The 24,496-nt window shown below is 48.0% G+C and overlaps 1 protein-coding gene across 3 annotated transcripts; it reads left to right on the plus strand.

Moving 5' to 3' along the window:
• Positions 1-1,806: 1,806 nt before the first annotated feature.
• On the plus strand, positions 1,807-22,919 carry DCAF7 (DDB1 and CUL4 associated factor 7). Of its 3 annotated transcripts, none has more exons than XR_005884796.1 (8): positions 1,837-2,161; positions 13,215-13,373; positions 14,060-14,171; positions 14,467-14,585; positions 16,533-16,742; positions 17,590-17,707; positions 19,029-19,261; positions 22,672-22,919. XR_005884796.1 is itself a non-coding variant. In XM_040989470.1 (7 exons), the coding sequence occupies exons 1-7, from the start codon at positions 2,024-2,026 to the stop codon at positions 19,199-19,201; spliced, it is 1,029 nt and encodes a 342-aa protein (XP_040845404.1). In that variant the 5' UTR covers positions 1,807-2,023; the 3' UTR covers positions 19,202-22,919. The 3 variants fall into 3 exon arrangements, 1 of the variants encoding a protein (XP_040845404.1); XR_005884795.1 differs by having other exon boundaries at positions 22,848-22,919; XM_040989470.1 differs by having other exon boundaries at positions 1,807-2,161; positions 19,029-22,919.
• The last annotated feature ends 1,577 nt before the right edge of the window (positions 22,920-24,496 follow it).

The following is a 24,496-nucleotide window of genomic DNA, read 5'->3' on the forward strand; positions in this document are numbered from 1 at the left end:
GTCCCAGTGGAAGTTGGGGCTGAAAACAGAACCAACCCAGCAATTGCAAGTCGAGGCGATGGACTGTGCCGGGCCCTGTACTTGCTAGTACATACAAGAATCTGGACTGGGAACACCTCAGACAAAGTTTCTTTTGAGATCTCCCCAATCGAAATGCCGGACTCAGAATCCTAACCAAGAAAAGAGACAGAACAAGTCAATCAACCACCTCAGCTATATATTGGCAGCGAAACACTGGGCAAACAGAGACTCTGTGATGGGCTATGTCAATCAGCGGATTCTTCAATGACCTCATCGTCTTGCAGTGGCGAGATTGGCAGCAATTCATAACTGTTGAACTCTCAAAACCACTTGAGCAAGAATCTCAGAGCATGCCCCACATCTGGGACCTGGGGTAGGTAGGAGACTGGGTGGGGCTTCTCCCTCAGTATCCCCCTTTACCTCTGATACATGAAGGAAACAATATGGAAATTTTTCCCACTTTCCTATAGCCCTTGAACCTTTTTACGCTAATTAACTATGTAAAGATTATCAAAAATATAATAAAAAATGAAAAAAAAGAATTCTGAAACTTCATTTCTCTGTTCATATTTTTAAGATGACATCTGAAGTATATTATGAATAGTAAGTCAAATCATTGCAAAGGATTTCATGTCCAGTGCATTGTAAATACTGATGGTTTCATGTCTCCTTTATACTGAGTTGTTTTTATACAAATAACATAGATTTAAGAGCTACCACAGTCCACTTTAAAGACATGTGAACAGGTTTCCATGATTCTGACCTATTGCCACCCTAGTTTTAACAATACATAATTTATTCTGATGCTTAAACATTCTTGGTAATCCTGTTTGCAACACACAAGTATATTAAACTGAACATCTAAAAATCATTACAACTAATATTATATAAACTTAATAAGATGCTACTAATTAGTAATACAGTTGTTCAGAACAGATACAAAATTTTTATAAAAATTAGTTCTATGCCTGTGCTTATCAATATTTTTTGTCAGAATAAAACAAAGTTCAATACTACCTTTGTGCCTATTTTTCTTTTTAAAACTTAAGCCAGAGACAACATACCCCTCAAGTCTGTGAATTCTCTTTCGTCTGTTAACATCATGTGTATGACTGAACACTCTATTTCATGGCATCGTCTGGTAACTCAATACAAACCTCCTCTAATGCTGAAAGCAAAGAGTTGAACATTTCTAGAGTCTACAGGAAGGCAGTGGCAGGCCCTCGCGTCGCAGATCTGTCCCTGGAGCCCTGGAAGAACAGCTCTCTGCTTAAAAGGGTCCGAAGGATACGCGAACAGGCCAAGGTGTCAGGCCTCGGAACTCAGTACCGCTAGAGGCAGGAGTCCTCCCTTAAGACAGAAATTTAGACTGAAGGCAACTGAGTAGATGCAGCTCAGTAAAGCTGCAGCGAGGGGGGAAGCCAGGGCAGGTCACACAAGAGCTTTTCCCCTCGCAGAGACCTGGCCGAGAACTTGCAGGTGGCCTCCGTGCCACCCACGCCCCTATTCACCCGCACTGCGCCGTTATCCATCTGACTGACATCTTGGCTAGCCAATGACCTGTGGAACTGCGAAAAGCGTCAGCCTCCAGGAATCGGGCGGGGCGAGTAGTTGGAATGATAAAGCTTTAAGCCAATGGCGAGGAGAGTTCAGTCGCTGGGGTGGTTACAACCAATGAGGAGAAGGAGCTATTTCGAAAGGACGTTTCCAACAGCCAACGGCCGGCGCCGCTGAGGTGTATGTGTGAGGAGGCCGGTGGGGGAGGGCCGCGTGGCTTCCGTTCCGAGGAGGCGGGGCGACATCCCAAACGGAAGGTGGTTGTTGTCTGTGCCGGAGCTGGTTTGAAACCTGGGGGTCGGGCCCTGCTCGTCGTCGTCCGTCGCCGCGGCCCCGCTTCCGGGCGAGGCAGTTCCTAGCCGCCCCGCCTCCCTTCAGACCCCTGCGCCCCCGGCCCGGCTCTTCGCTGCCCGCTGCCGGCCCGCACTGCGGCCCCGCCGCCACCATGTCCCTGCACGGCAAACGGAAGGAGATCTACAAGTATGAAGCGCCCTGGACCGTCTACGCCATGAACTGGAGCGTACGGCCGGACAAGCGCTTTCGCCTGGCGCTGGGCAGCTTCGTGGAGGAGTACAACAACAAGGTGGGCCGGGCCCGGGGCTCGGAACCCCCGGAGCGCCCTTTCCGGGGAGGGGGCTCCCCTCCCCAAACAGTCGCTCCTCCTTGCGGACTTGTCTGAGCGCCCCGGAGCGGTTCCTCACTGGGTCCGGCCCTGGTGCTGAGGTTTCCCGCTCGTAGTCTCTCAGTGTATTCCCCGGGTCGTGTTTGGAGTGTGGAGGCGCCGTGTGTGTGTGTGTTGGTCCCGAGACGGTCGGGGATCTCGTGGTTGGGGGTACAGAACAGCTCCCAAGCCCGAGTCTACAGCCCTAGAGCTGCGCCAGCTACTCGTCATGTTCCCCCACCTCCCACTTGTGCCGCATTGCTTCGGGTGACGGGAGCTGGGGCGGGAGGAGAGTGTGATGACCGTGAAGGTGCTTCAGTTGGTGGTCGCACGTTCCTGGCGTGCTGGACTTGCCCTCCTACCCCTTCTCGCACCCCTGGGCACCACCTGGGGTCCGCAACCCTGCTGCCGGGCGACTCCTGCCTCCCCAAAGCAGCATGAGTTGGGGCATCTCACCTTGCAGCATTGTGTCCCACCACTGTGTTGTGAAACACACGGGCCTTCTTTATCTCCTTGGTTGCTTAGATGCACGTCCTCCCCACAGTTTGTAATCTTTGGTAGTGGGGCTGCCGGCACTTCCTGGTTTAGAGAATCCTTGCTGCAAGCCGTGGTAGTAGGGGAATGCTTTTTGCAGCTGGCAGCTGGCCCACATTAATTTTTTAAAAGTTATTGCTCCGTGAGAGGAGATTTCTTTCTTTTTTTTTTTTTTTTTTTTTTTAATCTTTCTTGTATTCAAGTGAGAGTTGCGAGCGATGGTGAGTGCCTGAAAGACTTGGCTGATGGGTGTTTCAGTTCTGGACCTCATCGTGCCTCCAGGAGTGTCAGGGTGAGGAGTGAAGGTGAGGCAGATGTCAGGCCTGCTGAAGGGGAGGAAAGCTGGGTGGTCTCGGATCAGGTTCCCCTCGGTTCACTGGCATGGAGGGGCCGCAGCCACACCTGTTTGGGACCCACTGTTTGCTGTAGGAAAGGGTGCTGTTTTACACATGAAGGACTTTAAAAAAAGAAAAGAGTCTGAACTGTAAGATTTTTATTTTATCTGAAAGACAGTTAGAGAGGAGCAAGGCCACTCACTGAGTCACTGCCCCAGGTGGCCGCAGTGACTGGGGCTCAGCCAGGCTGAAGACAGGGACTCAAGGGTTGGGCCATCTTCCATTGCTTTTCCTAGGCTATTAGCAGGTGAAGCTCACGAGTGGAACAGCTGGGACTCCAGCCAGCGACAGTGCTGTGCCACAGCACCAGCGCCTGGCATAGCTCTGTTTCTTTTTCTCTGATGACTCTTTCTGGCTCATAGAGAACAGCAGATCTGCAAGTGAAATTCAAGGTTCTGAGGTGGAGATGGTAGTAGCAAATTCAGGACCACAAGAACTGCTCTTATAGGATACACAGGAAAAAAATTAAGAGACGTGTCTCAAAAGGCCTGAATCCCGTTGCGTGAATTGATGTTGTATTTTTGTAAGTTTCATCAGGATCAGTGGGTAAGCCGGAGGTCTCCCGTTCCTGAGGGAGGACATACTGTCAGATTGGCTGCCCGTGTATCAAAGGTTGCAAGAAGTTCCCAAGTTAGTCCTTTCCTTCAGCAACTGTGTGGAGTTCTTTTGTACCACTCACACGGTGGTGGGGTGGCCTTCATAGTGAAGCACGGAGGAACGCGTCTAGTCGCAGAGTAAGCAGTCAACTCTGTCTTCCCGCAGTCCGTGATTTTAGTGCCTGCCCTGTCTGTAACTCAGCATCCTTCTGCGTGTGCATGCCTGGGATGAACACTTCCGGTAACGTGATGCAATAGACCGCCTCTCATCATCAGGTTTAAAAGTGCCTAAAATACATACCATTACAAAGAAGACTAATTTAGCCATAGGTAACAATTTTTTTTTTTAAGATTTATTTATTTTTGGGTCTGGCGCAGTGGCCTAGCAGCTAAAGTCCTCACCTTGAACATGCCGGGATCCCATATGGGCGCCGGTTCTAATCCCGGCAGCTCCACTTCCCATCCAGCTCCCTGCTTGTGGCCTGGGAAAGCAGTCGAGGACGGCCCAAAGCTTTGGAACCCTGCACCCATGTGGGAGACCCGGAAGAGGCTCCTGGCTTTGGATTGGCATAGCATCGGCCGTTGCGGTCACTAGGGGAGTGAATCATCGGATGGAAGATCTTCCTCTCTGTCTCTCCTCCTTTCTGTGTATCTCTGACTTTGCAATAAAAATAAATAAATCTTTTTAAAAAATTTTTATTGGAAAGGCAAATTTACAGAGAACAGGGGAGACAGAAAGATATTCCATCCACTGGTTCACACCCCAAGTGGCCACAAAGGCCTGAGTGGAGCCGATCAGAAGCCTGGAGCCTCTTCCGGGTCTCCCATGTGGCTGCAGTATCCCAAGGCTTAGAGCTGTCCTCTGTGACTTTCCCAGGCTACAAACAGGGAGCTGTATGGGAAGTGGAACAGCAGGACATGAACCTGTACCCATATGGGATCCCAGTTAGCCACTGGGCCATCATGCTGGACCCAAGAAGAAGAATTTAAAAGTTGGTTGCTGTTCTCACATGGTTGGTGGCGCGCTGTAGGCAGTGATTGGCAATAGAGGCAAAATGGGTGGATATAATGGTGAGCATCAATGAAAATGGTCTAACCTGATCATCCACACGAAACATTGTGGAGACATTTTTGGGCTTTTTAGATCCTATATTAACAGAGTTAATATATTCTCCATCATAACATAGTTAATATCCTCTATCATAAAACTGTTCCTAGTTGATTCACAAACTCAAAACTATTAACATTCCAAGAATGACTTCCAGGTATTCCATCATGTGAATGAGTTTGGGAATCAGAGTGACACTTTATCAGCCATCCCAGGAATAGTTGCCATTGGTGGACATTGTGTTCTGCACTCATTTGTGAGGTCTCCCTTGGGGGATGCAGTGGCACGGGTGTTGGTTTTAGTATGTGATATTCTCTCAGGAGACTGACACGGTCCCAGGCCTCCCTCTCTCAAGTTGACAGACAAGCAGATGGCTTGGCGACACTTTTAGGATCATTGTCCTGGAGTTAGCATGGCGTCCGCTGACCGGAGGCACACATGCAGTCTTTGTATCTGCTGTCCCTTAAGCGTTGGTTCTGCCCGTCCATCCGAGTGCATCCGTGACAGATGCCAGAGAGGCTGGGCGGGATCTTAGTTCTGCTGTTTGCAGATATGTGTGTGCTTGGACACGCTTACGTTCTGCACCTCCGTTTTCTTGTCAGTGAAATGAAGGTAATACTTGTGTCTACTGTATCAGGTTATTTTAAAGGTTAAATGAGTTTAACCTATGTAATGCACTTAGGAACTATGTCTGCAATGGATTAGGCCATCTAGAAATGCTTAACTGTGTATCTGTAATGGAAATATAATCATGGAAAATTGAATGGATTTTAGGTACATTTTACTTTTATACTCCGATGTTCTACTTTCCAAATGAATAAATAAAATAATTTTTAAAACTTATCTGCCAGGCCCGGTGCAGTGGCTTGGCAGCTAAAGTCCTTGCCTTGAACGTGCCTGGATCCCATATGGGTGCCAGTTCTATTCCCGGTAGCTCTGTTTCCCATCCAGCTTCCTGCTTGTGGCCTGGGAAAGCCATCGAGGGTGGCCCAAAGCCTTAGGACCCTGCACCTGCATGGGAGACCCAGAAGAAGCTCCCAGCTCTGGATCAGCTCAGCTGCAGCTGTTGGCAGCCATCTAGGGAGAGAACTAGTGCATGGATAATCTTTCTCTATCAACTTGACTTTAAGATAAACAAAGGGGGGCCGGGCATGGTGGCACAGTGGTTAAGGTCCTCGCCTTGCATGCCCGGGATCACATTTGGGCGCCGGTTCTATCCTGGCAGCCCCGCTTCCCTTCCAGCTTCCTGCCTGTGGCCCGGGAAAGCAGTCGAGGACGGCCCAAAGCTTTGGGACCCTGCACCTGCGTGGGAGACCCGGAAGAGTCTCCTGGCTTTGGATCGGCATAGCGCTCACTTGGGGAGTGAATCATCGGACGGAAGATCTTCCTCTCTGTCTCTCCTCTCTGTATATCCGCCTTTCCAATGAAAAAATAATAAAAATAAATCTTTTTTTTTTTTTTAAAGATAAACAAAGGGCCTGGTGCGGTGGCTAAAATCCTCACCTTGCACACACCAGGATCCCATATCGGCACCAGTTCTAATCCCAGCAGCTCTGCTTTCCATCCAGCTCCCTGCTTGTGGCCTGGGAAAGCAGTTGAGGACGGTTAAAAGCCATGGGACCCTGCACCCTTGTGGGAGACTCGGAGGAAAGTTCCTGGCTTCGGATTGGCACAGCACCGACCGTTGCGCTCACTTGGGGAGTGAATCATTGGATGGAAGATCTTCCTCTCTGTCTGTCCTCCTCTTTGTATATCTGACTTTCCAATAAAAATTTTAAAATCTTTAAAAAAAAAAAAAAGAACAAACTATGGAAAGATTCTTGGTGAAATGGCTGGCTAGGCTATGGTACGTCTGAAGTGGGCATCTAGCCTTAGGCATCCCACATTGGCATGCCTGGGTTTGCTTCCAGCTCCAGACTCCAGCTTCCTACCAGGCCAGATCCAGGGAATCATGGCCCAATAAATGCCTGCCACTTATTTAGGAGCCCTGGGTTGTGGCTCTAACCTAACCCTAGCTATTAGAAACATTTGAAGAATGAACCAGGAGGTGGGAGCTCTCCCTGTTTCCATCTCTCAGATCTTTAAAGCTGTTGTGGTACATCTGTATAGCTGTTATAAGAGTCAGTTTTAGGGGCTGGCGTGATGCTGTAGCAAGCTAATCCTCCATTTGTGGCACCAGCATCCTATATAGGTGCCAGTTCAAGTGCCAGCTGTCCCACTTCTGCTCCAGCTTTCTGTTGATGTACCTGGGAAAGCAGAGAAAGGTCCATCCACTGGGTCACTCCCCAAATGGCCACAATGTCTAGAGCTGAGCCAATCTGAAGCCGGCAGCTTCTTTCAGGTCTTCCATGCAAGTGCAGGTCCCAAGGCATTGGGCCATCTTCCTCTGCTTTCTGTCTGTCTTTCCTTCTTTCTGTAAATCTGCCTTTCCAATAAAAATAAATAGATCTCAAAAATAAATAAATAAATAAATAAATAAGGCCAAGCAAGAACATGATAGAATATGTCGTGGTAAGAAAGAGGTTAAAGGTAGCATTCTGATGTCTAAATTTTGTCATGTCTTTGTGGGGCCTTTGTGTTTTTATTGGAAAGGCCGAGTTAACGGAGAGACAGATGGAGATCCTTCCATCACCAGGATGCATCTTCCACGTCTCCCACATGGGTGCAGGAGTCCAAGCACTTGGGCCAGTGTCTGCTGCTTTCCCAGGCTGCAAATAAGGAGTTGGATCAGAAGTGGAGCAGCCAGGGCTAGAGCTGGCATCTGTAAAGGATGGCAGGTGCCATGGGCAGAGGACTAGGTCACTCCCTCTGCCACTGCACCAGCCCCCAAAGGAGACTTCTAACAGATAAAGGCAAAACATGCATGTGTAAGCATTCCTGTAAATCAGTTAGGAAAAGTTGTACAAGATGCAGTAGAAAACAAGGCAGACATTTCAGGCCCGGGTTTCAGCATAGCGGTGAGGAGCTCAGGCCGCAGGATGAGACCGCCTTTGTTTAAAATGCAGCTTTGTGATCTTGGGTAAGCAATCCTCTGAAAGGGACTAACAGTACCTACTTCCTGGAGCTAGTGGAAGTAATAATGCATGGAAAGCTCTGAGTCAGTAAGCACACATGCTCCGCCTCCACTGGTGAGCTGCCATTGTTCGCCCATTGGATTAACAAAGTGTGAAAGGTTGTCTTCAAAGGAATGGAGAAACGGACACTCAGATTTGCTGTTAAAAACAGAAGTCAGCCCGTCACAGTAGCCTAGTGGCTAAAGTCCTCACCATGCATGCAGCAGGATTCCATATGGATGCTAGTTCGTATCCTAGCTGCTCCACTTCCCTTCCAGCTCCCTGCTTGTGGCCTGGGAAACCAGTAAAAGATTGCCCAGAGCCTTGGGTGCCTGCACCTGCCTGGGAGACCCGGAAGAAGCTCCTGGCTCCTGGCTTCACATTGGCTCAGCTCCAGCTACCAAAACTACTTGGAGAGTTAACCAGTGGATGGAAGTTCTTTCTCGGTTTCTCCTCTCTGTAATTCTGCCTTTCCATTAAAAATAAATCTTAAAAAAAAAAAAAAGCTGAGATAGAAACAACTTCCTTGAAGACTGATAACTTAATAAATGATATTACAAATACACTTCAGGAACCTAGCCAATAAAGCCATTTGCACATATGAATAAGACAGTCATTGTAGCAATGTTTATAGTAGCAAATCCATGGCATCTAACCAAAATAACTATTAATAGTTAAATAGATGATGGTGTGCTTACTTTAATCTGCTATAGAAGAATGAGGAAGATCTGTGTGCACGCTTTTACAAAATACAGTGTTACAAGTAAATTGCAGAATAAATTTTATAGCCCAAGCCTAAATATCCTTACAAAAACACCCACTCCCTATCCATACGTGCACAAGCGTGCACTCACATGTAGATGCACATGGGATGTTTAGACACATCAAGCAGTGGTTATTCATGTTGCATTTTGTTGGAATTCACTAGGGTCAGTAGATAAGGTTTACTATTTTATGTTATCTGGATACTCACAGATATATGAGTATCTGAAAAAATAAAAACAAGAGCTAGTTGTCACGCCTTTCAGTATTTGATTGGCAGCTCAAAGCAGAAGAGCTGAAGCCAGTTTGGCTGAGGATAAAGCACAAGTTTGTGCACATTTGAAGTCTTCATGGAGCGAAACTAGGTTGCATAACACATTTTCAGGTGGAGCAAGACTGTTGCGTAAGTGGTACAGCTTTGAAGTGTTGATGAAAACAGAAACCTTTTTGGAAAGAAATTTCAGGTTACGGGCCCAGCACAGTGGCCTAGAGGCTAAATCCTTATCTTGCAAGCACCAGGATCCCATATGAGTGCCAGTTTGTGTCCTGCTGCTCTGCTTCCCATCCAGCTTCCTGCTCTGTACCAACACAGGAGACCCAGAAGAAGCTCCTGACTCCTGGCTTCAGATCGGCTCAGCTCTGGCCATCACAACCACTTGGGGAGTAATCAGCAGACAGAATATCTTTCTCTGTGTGTCTTCAGTCTATAAACCTGCCTTTCCAATAAAAAACAAATAAATCTTTTTTTAAAAAAGAAGCTTCATGTTAGGAATATTATGAAGTACGTATACATCGTAGGCAAAGTTTGTGTTCTTCTGTAATAGTGCATGACATGTTATTTACTTGACACCTTGACACGTAGCTGAGCCTGAGACATCCCCTCCTGAAGACCTTTACTTTGATTTGGGTGTAGAAGGACAAGCTGTGATGGACTTGAACAACCCTGCATTATCACAGGGTACTGCGAGCACTATTCAGAGCTACTGTGTTTGCTTTGAATAGTGCTTTTCTTAACTCCCAAGATGCATTTAATTTTACACTTAAATACACAAAAACTAGCTTGATTTTACTAGTTCTCAACCTTGGATACACTTTTATATTACGGGAAAAAAAATTTTTAATGTATTTTATTTGCCAGTTCAGTCCCCAAATGGCTGCAGTGGCTGGGGCTGCACCAGGCCAAAGCTGGGAGCCAAGAGCTCTCTCCAGATCTCTCACATGGGTGTAGGCACTCAAGTACTTGGGCTGGTATCTGCTGCTTTCCTGTTAACATTAGCGGGAAGTAAAATCTTAAGTGGAGCAGCCGAGGCTTGAACCACCACCCATATGGGATACCAGTATTTCAGGCAGCACAGAAGTGGCCCACAATTGTGTGTGTGTATGTGTGTGTGTGTTAAGATTTATTTATCGGGCCTGGCGCGGTAGCTTAGTGCCTGAACTCCTCGCCTTGCACACACCGGGATCCTATTTTAGTCCTGGCAGCCCCACTTCCCATCCAGCTCCGTGCTTGTGGCCTGGGAAAGTAGTGGAGGATGGCCCAAAGCCTTGGGACCCTGCACCCACAGGGGAGACCCAGAACACACTCCTGGCTCCTGGCTTCAGATTGGCTCAGCTCCGGCCTTTGCAGTTGCTGGGGGAGTGAACCAGCGGATGGAAGATCTTTTGTCTTTGTCTCTTCTTCTCTCTATATATCTGCCTTTCCAATAAAAATAAATAAATCTTAAAAACAAAAAAAGTCTGCAACTGTTTCCCAGCTTTTTATTTCTGTATCAAATGGAGGAACAAACCTACCAAACTTTTGCGTGGTGCCCACTGTGGGTCATGAAAAGATTGAGAGAAGACTTCACATGGAGTCTTCAGCTCCAGATGGCTCAGAAGTTGCAACCTTGTATAATGAGTAACTTCTGTCATAGTAACTTGGATGGCCCAGACCATCACCTTGTGCTTCCCATGCCTGGGGTGGGGGGCGGGGGCTTTACCTGAACCACACCCCATTTCAGCAGGAAGTAGCTAGGAGATATCTTCACCTTTTACCCCTGCAGAAGTAGGATATGGGATTCTAAGAGAGTGGTCTGAGACCATCCAAGCCTGCTGAAATCTTGTCCGCACCTTTAAGTAGGTGGCACAAGCATTCCCCACCCATTCCTAACTGGTAAAGAGACCACCAGTGGAGAACTTTTTACCTGTAGGTTCCTGCCCAAAAAGGAGAGGTCAGGGAGGGCTTAAAAACCCAAGACCAGGGTCTGTGTGGCAGACTAAAACTAAAGTCCTCACCTTGCACGTGCCAGGATCCCATATGGGTGCTGGTTCTTATCCCGGTAGTTCCACTTCCCATCCAGCTCGCTTGTGGCCTGGGAAAGCAGTAGAGATGGCCCAGGGCCTTGGGACCCTGCACCTACGTAGGGGACCCGGAAGAGGCTCCTGGTTTTGGATTGGCTCAGCTCCGGCCATTGCGGCCACTTGGGAACGAATCAGCGGATAGATCTTCCTTTCTGTGTATCTGACTTTCCAATAAATGATAAAGTAAATCTTAAAAAACAAAAATCAACCAAACAAAAAACCCAAGACCCTTCCTCAAACCTCTGGTGTCTCCCCATCTCTCCTTTTAAGGGGCACCCCACCTCCTGGCTTTCTCTTGGGAGATTCTTTCCCCTTCTTTCCCTGTCCACCTGGCTCCTTCACGAATAAACTTCCCTGTCTGCCAAAAAAAGAGTCAGTACTATCTGTTCTCTTGAGTGACAGACCCACCTTTCTGCTTTTGAGTGGTTTCACTGTCTTCTTGCAGGTACTTTGGTTGCACTTGAGAAAAACTGCGAGCACCTGCTACTGAGTGTCCGCAGTGGGTTAGACAGTGCTGCGGAAGTGAGTTCATTACTAGGATGTTGTTTCTTAGGCCTTGCAGCTGAAGGCCGAGGTAGAGAGAATGTGCCTTCTGCCCTTTACCTCCTGAAGATGCTCCAAAGCTGCTCTTCCTGGATGTCCTTGGAAGTGATGCTTGCTTCCCTCTTACGCTTTTCGGGGAGGGAAGGGGAGTTTGACTGACTGCCCACACGTGGGGATGCAGGAGATCTGTTACTAAAGGACCACGGAGGAATTCTTCTTGATTCACTTCCTGGGACCTCTGCCCAGTTCTCCCACTTTGTCACAGCTGCTTTTATTGTTAATGTATTTTTATTTATTTATTTTATTGGAAAGACAGATTTACAGAGAAAAGGAGAAATAGAAAGAAAGATCTTTAGTCCACTAGTTTACTCCCCAAATGGGCTGCAACCGCTGGAGCTGAGACAATCTGAAGCCAAGAGCCAGGAGCTTCTTCAGGTCTACTGTGTGGGTTCAGAGTCCCAGGGCTTTGGGCCATGCTCCACTACTTTCCCAGGCCACAAGTAGGGAGCTGGATGGGAAGTGAACCAGCACCCCTATGAGATCCCAGAGGATGCAAGGCAAGGATTTAACCATCAGGCTATCGCACTGGGCCCTTATTTTGCATTTTTAAAAAGAGATTTATTTATTTGAAAGACGGAGTTAGAAGGAAGAAGGGGGAGAGAGAGAGGGAGAGATCGATCTTCCATATGTTGGTTCGTTTTCTACATGTCTGCAGTGGCTAGGGCCAGGCCAGGGTGAAACCAGCAGTCTGGAACTCCATTTGGTTCTCCTATGTGGGTGGCACAGACCCATGCATTTGGATGATTTTCTACTGTTTTCCTGCACATTAGTAGGAAGCTGGATCAGAAGTGGGACAGCTGAGACTTGAGCCAGTGGTTGTGTGGGATGTTGGCTTAACCCACTGGACCACAACCTGGCCTTACGTTAATAGGTTCTTTAATCCATCAAACATTCGTATTGGTCCTAGTTGAATGGGTCCACTCCCTGTTGCTCCCAGCAACAGCCATGTAGTCCTGTCATTCCTTTTTGTCTATTTTTGACTCTCCATTCCAGCTGAGGGACTAAGGTGACTCTGAAGTAACCATGACAAGCAGAACAATCACAAGGATAAACTTGACACTCTAGATGGCCTTTGTGTTTCAAATGTTCTCTTCTGACTGCAGCTCTGGCTTCCCATATGCGTGGCAGTTCGATTCCCCGCTGCTCCACTTTCACTCCAGTTCCTTGCTGTGGCCTGAGAAAGCAGAGGAGGATGGCTCAGGCCCTCGGGCCCTTGCGCCAATGGGAGAGACCTGGAAGAAGCTCCTGCTCCCGATCAGTTCAGCTCTGGCTGTTGTGACCATCTAAGGAGTGACCAGCAGATAGAAGCTCGCTCTCTTTCTTCCCTCACCCCAACTTGCTCTGTAAATTTGCCTGTCAAATAAAAATGAACAAATCTGTTTCATGTTTGGAAATGGACCTTATGAAAGCAAATCTGGGTAGAAACGGAATGGTTAAACTAGAAATCTTCAGACAGTAAGAGTTTTTGTCTCCACAGTTAAGTATAGTGTAGCATTCAGGCTTCCATCCCTGACCAGGGTTCTGATGTATTTGATATGCTCCAGGAAACAGTTGCTTACATGGCCCAATATTGGTGTGTTACAGGTTCAGCTTGTTGGTTTAGATGAGGAGAGTTCCGAATTCATTTGCCGAAACACCTTTGACCACCCATACCCTACCACAAAGCTCATGTGGATCCCGGACACAAAAGGCGTCTATCCAGATCTGCTGGCAACAAGCGGTGACTATCTCCGCGTGTGGAGGGTAAGCAGATACCTGGTGAGCGGCTGGACAAATGGGCTGCCACCGTGTCAGCTGTCAGCAGTGTGGAGTCACAGGGAGCTGGTGGGTCACAGGTGGCAGCTGTCACTGCAGCATGGAAGAACAAATGAAGCACCTCGCAACAAGGCTTGGCTGCAGCAGATTTTCTAGTAAATGTAGAATTCCATGAAATGCTGCTGCTGGCTTGTCAGCCCTAGAAGTCAGTTCACCTGTTATAACAGTGATAACTTTGAGTGGATTTGGGGACACTTGAGATCCCTAATACCCCATTGATGTTTTGGAGTAAGTTACACAGATTGCAAGGCCATTGATTCTAACAAAGTGTGTGAGGGGTCTTAGCTCTGTCTCAGCTGAGCCAGTAGTGAGTGGCACCTCTGCTGCTGGAGAGGGGTGCCCGCCTAGGTGAAGTGCAGGGATTCAGAGGCGGGGGAGGAGGAGGCAAGGTGAGAAGGTTGCCTCCAGAACGATGCAGAGTTGGAAACTTGTCCTGTGGAGTTGAACAGAAAGGCTTGGAAAAGAGCATTCAGTTCCTCAGGATTCTATTTTTTTTGTGATAAAAATATTTTATCTCACATCTCGTATTTACTATGAAGTTGTCTAAGCAGGACTTTGCAGATCTCTTGTGATTGTAAGACAAGCTGATCTTTGAATGTTTTCTGTTCCTTTAGGTTGGTGAAACAGAGACCCGGCTGGAATGTTTGCTAAACAATAATAAGAACTCTGATTTCTGTGCTCCCCTGACCTCCTTTGACTGGAATGAGGTGGATCCTTATCTTTTAGGTAAGGGAATTGGAAGATATTTGAAGAAGCTCAGATCCACTTTCTTAATTGACAGTAGGTGCTTGCATCAGCCTAGATTAAGAATGGATGGAGACAGGTAAGTATGACAGGTGGTCCTGTAACGGAGTTGGGCTTTTCGTTATGTATCTCTTGCCTCTCCAGTTAAAACCCGAGGTTCTCAGGTCAGGGTTGGATACCTATTGTCTGCTGGACTGAGCAGATGAGCAGGCGCAGGAGGAGGTTTGCCCGGGAACCTCTTCCCTAACAGCCACTAATGCACACTGGTCATTTGCAGGTACCTCAAGCATTGATACAACTTGCACCATCTGGGGGCTGGAGACAGGGCAGGTGCTGGGACGAGTGAATCTTGTGTCTGGTCATGTGAAGACCCAACTGATTGCCCATGACAAAGAGGTAACAATGCTTTTCTTCTTCGCCCCTGTTGTTGTCTGGGTCTCCCTTGTGAGGCAGAGTACATGCTGCAGCTTCTTACCTAAATTAACAACAGGAATGTGTCAGAACGACAGAAAACAACTTGCTGTAGACCATTGCACTTTTTATGTAGGTGACTTATGGTGGGTTTTTTTTTTTTTTTTTCATTACAAAGATTACTCCTTTTTTTTAAAATAATAAATCTACCTATAGATAAATTGAGAACTGAAAATGATTAGAAATAATCATAGAGTAACAAATATTTGGAGACATTAGTGGTTTTTTTTGGCTGGTGAGGTAGGAGGGAGTAGGTTGACAAGAAGAGGGAAAATTTCCCAGTAATCAAATCTAATTTTCTCTCGAAATGTATCCTGAAATTCTAAATATGCTCTCTTAACCTTTGTACTTTTATTGTTATTTGGGATTAAATATATTTCACTGTGATTAATATCTCGCCCTTTCATTTTAATCAAAGCATTCTTCCGTATTAGTTTTGGAAAGTGATCATAAATGTTCTTCCTGGGGCAGTGCGGTGCCCTGGCCCTCAGGCTCTCTCCCTGTAGATAGAGTTTCTTTCTCTGTTTCAGAGTTGTTGGTTCTACAAAGAGGACCAATGAGAAGCTTCTGGAAGTTCTTGGCATAAAGTGGAACAAGTTGGTACATATTAGTTGTGTGACAGCTGAGTGTGCTGTTCTTTGAGTTCCAGCTCACAAAAGGGAAACTAGTCTAAGTAGATTTCAACAGTGGGGATTTATTCCAGGGGTTTGTTTATCCAGATGTTGATTGGTAGAGCAGAGAAGCCACACAGGCAGCAGTGAGGTACTTTAGAGGCTGGGCGCAGCAGGAGACGGGGTCACTAGATCTGGGGGTTTGGGTTTCTCTGGCAGAAATGCTTCAGGAAACAGAAAGCAGGCAAAACACTTCATCTTCTTCTACCTCTCCCTTGCCTGCTCCCTCAGGACCTCTGTATCTGAAAGCAGCCAAAGGCAGCCTGTGGGAATCCATTCTCTTAGGATACAGAGAAAGGCAGAATAGGGGCCAGTGATGGATCTGTCTTACTTTTTTTTTTTTTTTTTAAGACTTACTTCTATTGGAAGGTCAGACCTACAGAGAGAAGGAAAGACAGAGAGGAAGATCTTCCATCTGCTGGTTCATGCCTCAAGTGGCCGCAATGGCCAGGAACCAGAGTGGCGTCTATGTCCCTGAGAGACTTGAGGCTGGCCCAGCGCAGAGGGCATGTAGGTCAACCTGGAGCTCTACAGCACCAGACAGGCTCTGAGCGTGACAGGTGTGCCAGCCTGTGACCCTCCATGTGGTGATTGCCCAGGTCCCTTTTGACATCTCTCACCTCTGCAGAGTCACCCAGAGAGAAAGGCATTTCCAGGCTGAAGGGGGCTGTGCGGAGATGCTTGTGGGGCAGTCTTGCTCAGCCAGCCGGCAGGAGCCTGGGGTTACAGTAGTCAGAGACAAATTCCTCCCCTCTCCTATCTCCTCGGAAGTCAGCTGTCCTTATTGTCCCTAACCCTGGAGGGTGGGTTTTGTCTGGCGTTTAGGGTTTACTTCCTGTCTCTTTCCTAGTGGGTATCCCAGCTTTGTGTGTCTCAGCCCACCCATTGCTGTGAGCTCTCCATTGCTCTGAGCCTGCTTCCTCTAAGACATTTGTGATAAACAGTGTTTGTAGCAAGTAATAAATGACTTCATACCTGAATTGATTCATATATAAGAATAAATCATCCAAGGGAAGAAGCAGAGAGTGATCCTAAACTCCTTTATGAACATAGAAATACCTGAGCTGTCTCTAGTTCAAAGTTGTTTTGGCTCCTGGTCTCGGGACCAGGGTTAGATGAACTGGAGTTGGCAGATTGCCCTGCTTTAAGAAAAGGAGGTAGCAGATCTGTACCTGACAGAAGCTGCTTCTTCCCTCAACAGGTCTATGACATCGCGTTTAGCCGGGCTGGGGGTGGCAGGGACATGTTTGCGTCTGTGGGCGCTGATGGCTCTGTGCGGATGTTTGACCTGCGCCACCTGGAACACAGCACCATCATTTACGAAGACCCACAGCACCACCCACTGTTGCGCCTCTGCTGGAACAAGCAGGACCCTAACTACCTGGCCACCATGGCCATGGATGGAATGGAGGTGAGCACCCACCCACAGGGACACCAAACTCCAGCTCTGACAAGCATTTGGAGTGGTTCACAGCTGGTGGCAGCTTTGCCCCCAGAGGGTATGTGGAAATGTCCACATAGGTAGTGCTGCCAGCAGCTTAGGAGTGGAGACCAGGGATGCCGCTAAACGTCCTGCAGGACGCGGGACAGCCTCCCAACAAAGTATTCTTATCCTACCTGAAACGTTCACAATGCCGGCCAAGGTTGAGAAAGCCCGATCTAGAACGAGGACTGTGCATTAAGAACTTTTCCTACTTGGAGAGTTGGGACCAAGAAAAACAGTGCTGATCCCAAAGGGTAAACAAAATTATTTATGCATTTGTTGCTGAGTGAAAAACAATTGCCCCTTGTATAGCCTGGATAGTTTTCCAGCTTCCACAGGCACACATGGGAATGGCAGCTCTCTGCGTATCCTGTTACTTAGTGAAGGTGATGAGCTGGGGGTGGAGGTGACACAGTAGTAGGCATTGGGTTGGTGAAGCTGCTGCCTTAGACTTCGTCCTTCCAAATCCTGCTTTGCCAGGGCTCTCCTTCTGTCCAGGCAGGACACACGAAACTCACTCTTGGCTCCTGCGAAGACTTGGTGGGTCATCCAAACGCTTGCTTCCTTCCCATTCCCCCTTTCCATTCAATCACTAGCTGTGTTCTTTCTTTTCCTTTTCCTCAAGCCTTAGGAAAGCTTGTATCTGACGTTCTGTTAAGCACACAAATGAAAACGTGATACTTAAGAAATGGTTTTCGTTGTGTAGTGTTTTTTGCTTACCTATTTCTTCTGTCATACCTGAAGTTCCTGGGCCTTACAAAGTGTATTTCTGCAGGTGGTGATTCTGGACGTGCGGGTTCCTTGCACACCCGTTGCCAGGTTAAACAACCACCGAGCATGTGTCAATGGCATTGCTTGGGCCCCACATTCATCCTGCCACATCTGCACTGCAGGTAGGTATGGTGGGGAGGGAGAAAGTGGTTAGGGTTGGAGAGGGGGCAGGAGAAAATCTGCTGCTACTGGCTCCTTAGAATTACAGACCTTACCATTTTTCAAGGTCAGTTTGAGATTCTTACATGAAGTAATTGAGTTCGGAACCTCCTCACACTGGTGAAGTTGAAGCAGTTCACATTTCCAGAGGATCCCCTGCCTTCCCTGGCTGTCAGCACTTCGTCCACATATGACGCGTATCGTGTCCGTGATCAGCCTGCGTGTTCTATGCCCTGTGAAATCCTCAGCTTCAGGAACATGAGAGAGGAAATGTCTCTCTGGGATGTAACACAGTCTCCAGGACAGCCAACACAGGCCACTCCCTGGGACCCCCGAGGTCTCACCAGCAGGAGCCTGCTGCAAGCTCTGCCTGCACTGGAGGACCCCTCCTGGCCTTGCCCACAAAGAGGGATGTGGTCCGTCGTTTTCATTTCACCATTTGCTAGACCAGGAAAGAACAGCCCTGGAAAAATGACTGGTCAGCAGTATGTCTTTAGTCTAGTGATAACGGAAGCCTGTTATTAAGAATGGAAACAATATAGAGAGGTATTAAGGAGGAAGGTGACCTCTGGCAGCAGGCTGTATCTCCTTCCATATATCTCCCCCTATGTCCCCCCCACCCCAGATAGGCGTGGTCGTTGCTCTGTTCTATGGAGTCCTGCTTGAGCTGCAGTTCTCAGTTGCCTCCTAACACACTTTTCCTTTGCATCACGAGTCAGTAGCTGTATAATGAACCTTGCTCATTGTAAGCCACAAAAGTCATGGGTTTGGTAGGTTTTCTAGCACATCACCATTTGTTGGACAGGCAGGGAGCTTTTCCTGGTTTTTGCCTTCTTCCTGGTTGCCCTCTTTTTTGTAGATAATGGGGTAGAAAAAGGAAGAAAGAACGTTGTCATCTGTTGTTCATGATTTGGGTTGTTCTGATTTCATTCTCCTCTCTTGATGCCTGACCCAAATGTGAGGAACCCATTTGGACCCCCTTCTGCCTTCTGCCATCCTAATTGGGGCAGTCAGCAACACTTAGGAACATCTGGGGTCTGATTGAGACCTAGATGGGAGGCCAGCTCTACTGCTCATAGGCCGTGTAACTGTGACTTGGGGTGACAGTCCAAGCATTGCTAAATCTCAGTTTCCTCATCTGTGAAATGGGGGCTTAAAGTCCACATAGAATTGGGGCCAGTAAATGCTTTGTGAACTGGGACTTGCTCCCCACATGCAGAGGGTTCTTGTTCCCATCACTTGAGTCAAACTGTGACTTTGCTTGCTGACTGTGTTTGTCCCCAGCGGATGACCATCAGGCTCTCATCTGGGACATCCAGCAAATGCCCCGCGCCATCGAGGACCCAATCCTGGCCTACACAGCCGAAGGAGAGATCAACAATGTGCAGTGGGCGTCGACTCAACCTGACTGGATTGCCATCTGCTACAACAACTGCCTGGAGATACTACGAGTGTAGTGCTGGTGGTGCCGCACCACGAGGCAGGCCTGTGCTTCCCGCCTCTGCCCCACTCCCAACGTAAGAAGAAACCTGTTTCCGGTGGCCAGTATGTCTTGTTGCTTTGCACCCACTGTTACCAGAAGCTGCTCTAGGAGTTCCTGGCCAGTCACCCTGTTGCTGTCTGTGCTGGACTCAGTGCTGTGTGGCACCCTCTCAGCCCAGGGCTGAGTTTTAAGGTTTTCTCTCTTCTTTCCTTCCTCAATTAAAAATTTCTCTATATTTGTTTGTCAGCTGTCATGTTAATGAGCAGTATAAGCACTGGCTGTGTGGTACTCATCTGCCCCAGATGTCTGTTTGCTGCCCAAGGCAGCAGTCTGTCTGGTTCATGTCCATGTCAGCACTTACGTGGGATCAAATACAAATTTGAAGTCATCTTTCCTCCTGGAATCAGTGTCTTTCACAATTTCAACTTTGTATATTTTTTATCTTTCAGGCTAATTTGTTTATGAACAGAATTTGACTCTTCTGCTTCCTTTCTCTGTTCCCTGGTCCTCCATCTTTGCACCTTCCACTCTTCCCTCAGAGCCTGGAGCTGGTACTAAGCCCTGGTTTGCCTTCTTGACTCACTGCCTGAGTGGCGTCTCCCTGATCGGGGGCCACGCCACCTTGGTGCTCTGCAGTCCTCCCTCTCATCACCCCTGTCCTCAGCTGGCCCTTCAAAAAAAACCATTCTGGGCTCCAGGAAGCCCCCCCATCACTCCTGAAGTGCTTCTGTGTCCCCCAAGCCCGTGCCTATTGAGAGTGAAGCAGAGCCAAGGCAGGCTGGCTAGGCAGGATGTCAGAGTTGAGGGAAATGGTTTCAGAAAAGCTGGACTTACACAACATGTTTTCAGTACATGGTTTCAGAGTCTGTTTCCTACCAAATGTAAGCACTGATGTCTTGACTGATAGGGTCATGGAGCTGCATGTGGGCATCTTTGTGGTGAGTGCCCTGTGCCTGCTAGTCCGCTGGCCCCCTTTTGGATTGAGTGCTCAGAGGTGAGGGGCTACTTGAGGAACACAGTCTGTGCTCCCAACCCTGAGGAAAGTCTTAGGTGTGGGAACCCAGCAGCTGTCCTAAGAGAGAATCCATTGTGATGAGCCCAGCCAGTAGGAAAATAGCTACAGACTCATAGACGTTAATGTTGGCCAGTTCAGCACTGTTCCCTGATCTGCCAACCCACCCCTGAGGTTTAGGTTCTGGTCAGTATTGGAGTTGTATGTAGGCTGTGTTTGTCTGTGTTGACTTTAGGACCTGGAGGGTCTGTTTCCGTTACATGAAGGAATTTGATGGAGGAGGCTTGTGTGTAATGTTAGGCGAGTCCTTGGAGCAGGCGGAGTTTGTGATGTGCTCTGGGGTAGAGCTGACATGGCTCCTGGTGTTCTGCCAGCTGCCTGAAGGTTTGTAAGACCCTTCAAGAGGCACATGTGAAATAAAGGGACAAGCAGGTCATAGGCCCGTGGTTTTGTCCGCTTGGCCTCATGCCTGTCTGAATGATGAAAGAGTTAACTTTGTTCTTCTGAGCCCTTAGCTCCTTTTGGTTGCATCTTTTCCAAAGCAGTTGTATTTGTATGCCAAAGGTCACAGCTCTGCTTTCTACATGGGGGTTTGTCCAAAAGATGAGGTTTGTTGTTTTACTCAGGCTGTTCTGTCTTCTACCTTGACATGGGGCTCTGACCTCTGACATTGGACCTTGCTGCTGGCATCTGCTTGAGGCTCCTGCATTGTGTCATCAGTAGGGGGCAGGTGAGAGGTTCTAGGTCAGGACTCTACTCTGCCTCTAGCAGTGTTCGGTCATGGCTGTGGGCTCCTTACCACCACGGGGGCAGATCTGGGTTGCTGACTGCTTTGGTAGGAGACCCTCAGTTCCTGCCTGTGGAAAGTCAGAACTCTGGCCAGGGAGGAACGAATCTACACGGCAAGAATTCCTTTGCAGTCCCAGGATCAGCTTTCAGAGAGTTGGCTGAGATTCAGGAAGAACAAAAAAATTTAAAATGAATCCTCCAAGATTTTGGTAATTATTGTGACTGGAAATGTTCAGATTTAGGACCTGGGAGAAAATCAGTGGTGTTTGCTTAGATCAGAGGAGGCGTCTTTAGAAGGCAGTGAAGGTCTACGGTGAGAAAGTCTTTAGACTGTTGGGTGGCTCTGGGTGAAACCATGCCCCCACCTGAGTCAGGGGCCATTAGCTAGGCATTTGTGATGCTGGCTAACTGTGCAGACACGATGGCAGCTTGGGGAAGGGGTCATCTCTTGGCACCAGGGGCGGTAGGTGGTATTTAGTGGTCAGAACCTGTAGACACTGGGAGCCTTGTAACTGTTCTAGAGTGTGCTTCTTGGTTGCTGGTTTGTACATAGCAGAAGCAGAAATGGTAAAAAAAAATCACGTAGGCTCCCCCTAGTTTCTCTCCTTCATCCGTCTTTTTGACCACAGCCCTGTCTTCTTGTTGCAGCCCGGGCCTGAATTCTGGACTGTAAGAATATGAAGGGCTCAGCTGGTGTAGGAGGGCAGCACAGAAGTGCGTCCTCTCCAGCTGTCTTGGATAGGAGAGGCCACTGAAGTAGAAGCCTGCAAATATTCTTTTGTCTTTTGGTCTGCACTCCGAGACCAAGGAAGAGGTCACATTGGCACTTAGGATAGACGGGGAAAGAGCTGAGCAAAATCCCTGAGCAAAAGCCCTGGGCCAGGCTGTCTAACAGTGGTCTCTCCTGCCCTGGCAGGACGGCAGCTAAGATCCTCATGTTATAGAGTCCAGCCTGCCTCACGCGCCTGCCTGCTCCTCCTCCCACAGTTGTCATTGCTGCTAATGGTCAAAGTCAAACATGTGGCCACATGGGACAGGCAGTTCCTCTCTAGTTTCTTTCTGGATATTGCTTTTAAAACGTGGAAATATGTAGTGCCTTCCCAGAGAAGCTTGGGTTAGGATATTAAACTAGAAACAACTGAGTGAAAAAGTTGGAAGCCACAAATAAAGATGTTGACAGTATGTAACTCACAAGCACCCACTTTTAGAACAACCTGGGGAATGTGAACTTGTGATGTCCCTACCTTGGGTTGATGGTGGCACGCAGTGTGTTACGGAAATTGTTGAGCTGAAGCTGTGAATTGCTTTAGTTGGGTATGAATCATCTGCTTTGGTTTCTGTGTACTTTATGACCTCCCCCACCCCGTCGGTGAAGTCCCCTCCCCACTCTTGAGTGTGCATTCGTAGCATGACTGTATAAAGCTCTGTAGAAAATGCAGATTTCCTGCTGTCGGTAATGTTGAACTCCAGCAAGTTCATCTCTGTGCCCTTTAGCCTAGTGTGTCTGAACTTACTTTCCTGTGTATTTACACTTTTCCTCTGTGCTAGAGGCTTTGTGGCATCCTGTGGTCAGGTGAAGAGGAAGCGTCCATTTGCAGAACTGAACTGTAGTCATTTTCCTTTTATAAACTTTATTTTCACAGGACCGTGCACAGGGCTTGTAACACATTTTAACACTGTGCTGTGAAACCACGATGGAAATCTCCATTGAAAGCTGCTTCAAAGGCACCTGGAAGTGGAGTGTTCTAGTAGCTATGACTTGACTTCTTGTTTCCCAAGTACAGTGAGACCTAACTTGCACCCTCTCGTTCTGTTTCAGCCTCCGTATAAGAAGTACCGTATTTTCTGCCCGTCATACTTTGTAATAAAACTTAAACATGTATAGATTGAATTTCTTCTTGTAATGGATTCATTTCTTTTTCATTTTACTACTCTGAGTATGTTCCAGACACTGGCTGAGGGAGTAGATTCCACCTCAGCCCCCAACACCCGTCTGACAGCCTGCCTCTTCACCTTTTTACAAAGATGCATTCATTTCAAGTGTAGACAAACAGAGCTTTCCCATTTTCTGGATCACTCCCCAAGTGCCCACAACAGCTAGGGCTGGACTGGACCAAAACCAGGTGCCAGGAACTGAGTCTGGGTCTTCCGTGTGTGTTGCAGGGACCCAGGGACTTTAACCATCATCATCTACTTCCAAGGGTGCTCATTAGCAAGAAGCTGGAATTGGGAATGAACCTAGGCACTCAAGGATGGGATGCCAGCATTCCAAATGATGTTTTAACTGCTGTGCCAAATGCCCACCCCAGACTCATCACCTTTTATTACATGTTTGATCACTAGTACTTGGTTCTGCCAGGAACCGCAGCCCTCTCATTACTGTTGCCAGTGTCCCGCAGGAGACATCCACAGGAAGATCAGCAGTGTCGTGTGGTGATGGGCTGCTCTCACCCCTCTCTTTCTGAAAGCCAGGGAGTCAGGTAGAACTTCACAAGATGAAGGACCCCTGAAGAGGCTGTTGAGGGCTGAGCAGGCATTCTCTGGGAGTAGGGAAATCATTTAAAGCAGAGAGAACATCCGTGCACAAATCTATGTAGGAGTAAAAACAAGTGGTCTTGTTCAAAGAACTCCAGGTTCACATGCGATATTGTGGGGGGAGTAGCGGGCATTTGCACTGGAGAAACAGGCAGGGGCCTGGTGAGTGAGTCCTTGCACTCTTCAGAGTGGGAGATTTACCTGGGTAGGGGACACTCATGATGAAAACTGCATTTAGAAGGCTAGATAGTGAAGGAAGTGCCCCTGTAACACCAGGTGCTCAGGTGAGAGAAAATAAAAGCCCACAGTGAAGCCTGAGCAGCAGGTAAAGAGGACAGGGCCCCCAAGTGAAGGAGTTCAAGAGATGGAGTAAGCAGGGTTCAGGCCCATGGGCTATGACACAGGACAAAGTGACGACAACTCACACGTGGCTCCAGTTTAGACACCAATTTCTAAGTCCCAGCCGATTTCTCAAACTTGGGTACCGATCTGGGAAGAGGGGTAAAGGTCCTCACACCACTGCTCCTTCGGTGCTGGGCATCCCGGATGAAATACTCCCCCCTCATTCATTAGCATTCTCAGCTCGAGATGGGTTGATTTAAGAAAGGCACTGGGCTCCTTGAGCCAGTTTTCAGTAAATGCCTACCATTGTATGGGAACATGCAGCCACAATGAACCAGTGGATGGAAGATCTCTTTTCTATCACTCTGCCTTTTAAATAAACAATAAGCTTTAAAAATAAATATATTTGAGAGACAAAACAGAGTGAGTGACTCTCCGCTGTTTACTCCCTAAATGTCCCCACTGACTGGGAAAGAGACTGGGCCAGGGCAGAAGCAGGAAACGTCTGGGGTCTCACACGAAGCCATCATCATCTGCTGCCTCCCCGAGTGTGCATTAGCAGGAAGCTGAACCAGAAGCAGAGCCAGGGCT

The sequence above is a fragment of the Ochotona curzoniae genome, unplaced genomic scaffold (assembly GCF_017591425.1).
Source record: "Ochotona curzoniae isolate NIBS_2020 unplaced genomic scaffold, NIBS_Ocur_1.0 contig_523, whole genome shotgun sequence".
Lineage (NCBI taxonomy): Eukaryota > Metazoa > Chordata > Mammalia > Lagomorpha > Ochotonidae > Ochotona > Ochotona curzoniae.